Source organism: Capsicum annuum, unplaced genomic scaffold (assembly GCF_002878395.1).
Source record: "Capsicum annuum cultivar UCD-10X-F1 unplaced genomic scaffold, UCD10Xv1.1 ctg80736, whole genome shotgun sequence".
In the NCBI taxonomy this organism is placed as follows: domain Eukaryota; kingdom Viridiplantae; phylum Streptophyta; class Magnoliopsida; order Solanales; family Solanaceae; genus Capsicum; species Capsicum annuum.
The window spans coordinates 1595-6756 of record NW_025891399.1 but is presented as its reverse complement, the minus strand read 5'-3'; the positions used below and the strand labels follow the sequence as shown (position 1 = coordinate 6756).

At 28.3% G+C, this 5162-nt stretch overlaps 1 protein-coding gene across 1 annotated transcript; it reads left to right on the top strand.

Annotated features, from left to right (window-relative positions):
* Positions 1–1989: 1989 nt before the first annotated feature.
* LOC107839139 (tyramine N-feruloyltransferase 4/11-like) lies at positions 1990–2945 on the top strand. Its single transcript, NM_001324564.1, is given in 1 exon segment — positions 1990–2945. A coding segment is annotated over 1 exon segment (738 nt). The 5' UTR covers positions 1990–2039; the 3' UTR covers positions 2778–2945.
* The last annotated feature ends 2217 nt before the right edge of the window (positions 2946–5162 follow it).

The following is a 5162-nucleotide window of genomic DNA, read 5'->3' as shown; positions in this document are numbered from 1 at the left end:
TATCTTTTAAATAGGAAGTTACTTAAATTATATATTTAGTCCTAGAAATTATCTAGAAGTCCTTTATTAGTCCTTGTCAGAAGTTGTTAGTGGAAGATTCTATTCTTATCTGATAATAGTACAGTGATGAGTCATCTAGGGTTGAAGAAGTACTATAAATTGTAATGTTCCATTTTCTTAGCTTATTATCTAATGAAATTACCCTAGTTGTAGTTACTTAGCTTCTTCTTCTTATTTTTCCGTTTTGCACTGTTCCATTGGTTGTTTTCAGTTTGGGTTCCTGTTGATTTGCATCAACCTCCCTCGCATTCATGGATTCTGTTTACCTTCGTGGTATAAGCAAGATGGTAACGAGCAGTTGGTCCACGATCGCCGCTCACGAGATAACAAAAAAGATTCTGCAAATTTTTCCAAAATTTAAATTGTAGTTTAGAACTTCCCCGACCTTCTTGCTTCTTTATCCAAAACATATATTAATATATAAATCATAAATCACTATATCAACAAGTAGGCAAGCTCGAAACACAATTTGGAACACAAAATCAGAAATTGGGTTGTTACAGAAAACAAGACATTTCTTATTTTTATAGTCCCGTTTCAAATTATCTTAAATTACTTAGTTGATTATTCATTCCAGTACTCATAGGTACATGACTTTCAGATTAATTAAGATTGCTTGATCACTTACGAGTTTAATAAAAGAAAATAATATTTTCAGATTTCTAATAAAAAGACAAAACTTTTTCTAAAAAAATTGTAAGATACCTAAAAAGTCAATTTTTTTTCAGATTTTTATTATATAAGTGGTTAAGAAATAGAAAAAAAACATCATTAAATTTTTATAGAATTGTATAGTATATGGAATAAGAACACGCGACTGAAATGACTCTTTTAACTTAAAAAAGTGACAAATTTATGTCAACAAATTAAAAGGTAACAAAAGTAGGTTTGGTGTATCTTTTTTGTGCACCATGTTTCATTTTGTTAACGTTTGGAGTTAACGAAAGTTAAAAGTGGATAGTGCACTTTTTTGTGAATAAATCTAAAAATATTATTGATGATGATATTCAATTAAATAATAAATAAAATTTTAATTAAAAATATTATAATAGATATTTAAAATAAATTTTCTAACAGTCTTAAAAAAGATTATCCAAATACAATCTAATTATCAAAAATACTTTTCAAATAAATTTACCAAACACAATTTTTTTTAATTTTTAAAAGCACTTTTCTGAAAAACTATTTTATAAAAGTACTTCTTAAATAAACAGTTTTATAATAACAATCGCAATCGGACTCTAAATTAATAATGTTAGTCTCAGCTAGTTTAAATGAAAAATATGCTCACATAGTATTTATACAGCTAAGTCAACTTGTTCGAATGAAGAAAAATTACAGCACTAAATTAATTAGTACTGCTTGCGGTGGCAAATCTGATATGGCTATAGACTCAACTCTTGCCTGTTCAAACTTTCATTTATTTTTTTTAGAGAAAATATCCAATTAGCTCCAGAACTATATCCAAAAAGGTTATGACATATCTCAATTTAAAGGGATTGTATTACCTCTGAACTAATTAAAAGTGTAATTTTGACATTCTTAGTGTCTACGTGGCATATACATGGTACAACACACTGAAGTGTCCACGTAGGGACACGTGTTTGCCACGTATGTGCCACATCGACACTAAAGGTGTCAAAATTATACTTTTAATTAATTCAGGGATAATAGAATCTTCTTTAAGTTGAGGTGTGTTATAGTCTTTATAAATACAGTTAGGAGGTAATTGGATATTTTTTTTTTTCCGCAGGAGATTTTTCCTCGCAGAAAAATCAGAATATTGAGGCAAAAAATAGTAGTGGACTGTATCCAAAGTGGAGGCTAGCTCCTCTTTCACCAACTCTATAGAAAGGGCCACATCTCAACTATAAATAAACCATTATATCCTACAATCTTTTCAAACAATACCTCATTACAAAACATTCTTCCTAGTTCCTGCAACATTTCCCAATTCTTTTTCCTTCTTCAAGTTTGCCATGGCTTCAGCTATATCTGAAACAATAACCACCAACGGACCATCCGAAAATAACAACCTTACGATCACCGGAAAGATACATACACGAGTCCGCCTCGCTACGAAATCTGATCTGCACCATATATACCAATTATTTTACCAAATCCATGCATACCATAATTTCACTCATTTATACAAAGCCACTGAGTCCTCCGTAGGGGACTTACTTTTCAAAGAAAATCCTCTTCCGCTGTTCTACGGGCCGTCCGTACTTCTACTCGAAGTCTCCCCAACGCCTTTTACCCAACCCAAAAATAACAAGGACGAAGGGTTCAAGCCCGTCCTTACAACGTTCAACCTTAAATTCCCAGTTGTGGAAGGACAAGTTGAGGAGTTTCAGTCCAAATACGATGATGGGAATGATAAGCGTGATGTTTTCATAGCGGGATACGCTTTCTTTTATGCGAATTATTCATGCTTCTATGATAAACCGGGGTTCTATTTCGAGAGCCTTTACTTCAGGGAGAGTTATCGTAAGTTGGGAATGGGGAGATTGTTGTTTGGAACAGTTGCGTCTATAGCTGCAAACAATGGGTTCGTATCAGTGGAGGGAATAGTAGCGGTTTGGAATAAGAAGTCGTATGATTTTTACATAGATATGGGGGTTGAAATATTTGATGAGTTTAGATATGGCAAATTGCATGGTGAAAATCTTCAAAAGTATGCTGATAAGCAGAAAAATGAAGGAGGAAACTGTTAATTTATTTATTTATTTTAATTACCTTAAGATTTCCTTGATACTGCAATTATGATTTTCTACTTATTTACTTTCTGTGAAAGCAGAATGCTTAGTGTGTATTACTCACATTTGTGTTTGAAAATTTATATTTTGTCGATTCAATTTAAAAGTCATACCATGTTCTTTTTTAATTTATTCCATAAAGATCAATATTCTTCTATAGTTGAAATTTGAAAAAATTTCATTGACATTGTATGTTAGTCACAATTTTAAAGATACTTTTTGTACGTGCGAAAAGACTATATTTCCTCTTTAAAATTCGTATCTCTATTCAAATATTACAATACAACACACTATCAAAATAAAATCAAAAACTCCAGACAAATTTTGTAACTAAATAGCAAAACATGTTGTGATGGACTAGCTTTTAAATCTCTATCTAACAAAGGCGACTCCATACCATTGGACCTCGAACCCAAAACCTCTTATTAAGAATGAATACGTACTCACCACTTCACCACAGCCTTCCTCGTTGGTAAGTTAAATAGAATTAATATGAACTGATTGATATATATAATCAGAAATGGCTGATAGTAAAAAATTAAATTACTCGTTTACAGACAAGAGAAGCTTAACTCTTCAAAGGATACATTGGTCCCACGTCCGGAACGGCAAAAGTGAATTTCACACATTAATATATTCAAAAACTTAATTCTAACTCAGAAATTGAATACTATTACATTTTTGTATGTTGAATTTGACTCCCAAGTATGCTCCATAGAGTAGATGATAAATACTCACATAATATCCTTTGGAAATGCAGTTGGTTGATCGATATATGGATGATTAATGATTATACATCAGAGAAGACCACTTGTGCAATCTATATATATTATAATGCAAATCTATATATATTATAAAGCAGAGGACGAAACACAATAATTAGTCAAATGACAAGCTATTGAGAGGCTGCTTGGCAGTTTCAGGACAAAATATAATAATTGTACTAAATTTTTGAATTAAAGGATTAGAAATATTTGAATTTGAAAATACATTATTCTTTATAAAACTATTTTTTTTCTTAGCTTAAAAATAGAAATTCATGGTTGAAGAGTTCTAAATAGACTTCTACTCTTTTATAAATTTATCTTTTTAAAAATTTAAATGTTATATAATAGATCTGAATATAATTTATTTAAATATTAAATATATCTATATATACATTATAAAGCAGAGGACGAAACAACGAGAAGAAGCCAAGTGGCAAGATTTTAAAATGCCACGTGGTAATTTTTAAGACAAAAGTTAAGTGTTGTAATAAAAAATTAAAATTAAAGAATAATAAATATTTGAATTGAATAATAATAGTAAGAAATTCCCCTACTTTACGTGACTGTGTATAGGAAGCAATAAAAAAGAAAGTTTTGATGTTATTATGTTAATTAAATATAGGAGTAATTAAAAAGAAAAGTTTAGTCTTATTTTATGTTAATTAATTAGTAATGCTAATTCCTACGTACAAATTATAATTATATAATTATAAAGTTATTAGTTTATAGATAAAAATACATTCCAACCAAAATTATTTAGTTTGAAATATTTTTTATAGTTCTAGATTGAAACTACGAGAATACAATTTAATTTTAGAGATAAAGTTTATTTTTAAAATTACTTTTTGGATAAAGTTAGCTAAAAATTAGTTATTTGAATTGGTGTTAAATTTTGAATTTTGAATTTGACTTGTTAGTTACAGATTCTTTTATAATTTAGTTACAGATTCTTCTACAATTTGAATTGAATACTAACTCTAAATGAACTCTTACTATTCATAAATTTATTCCTTTCAATATTTTAAAATATATTTGAATTTATTTAATTCAAATATTATGAAAAATAAAAATATGATAATAAATGAATAAATAGTTATAGCAGTAAGAGTAGTAAAAGCAACAAATAATAATAATAATAATAAATAAATAAATAGTAGTAGTACGTGACTGTGTTGTAGTAGTAATAGATAACAATAATATAGTAGTAGTACGTGACTTGTGTTGTAGTAGCAGTAGATAATAATAATAATAATAATAATAATAATAATAATAATAATAATAATAATAAAAGTTGGGAACCATTAGTTGAAAAGTATTAAATAAATTCTAATTTATATCTATATATATATATATTATAAAGCAGAGGACGAAACAACGAGAAGAAGCCAAGTAGCAAGATTTTAAAACGCCACGTGGTAATTTTTAGGACAAAAGTTAAGTATTGTAATAAGAAATTAAAATTAAAGAATAATAAATATTTGAATTAAATAATAATACTAAAAAAATTTCCTACTTTACGTGGCTGTGTCTAGGCAACAATTAAAAAGAAAATTTTGATCTTATTTTATGTTAATTA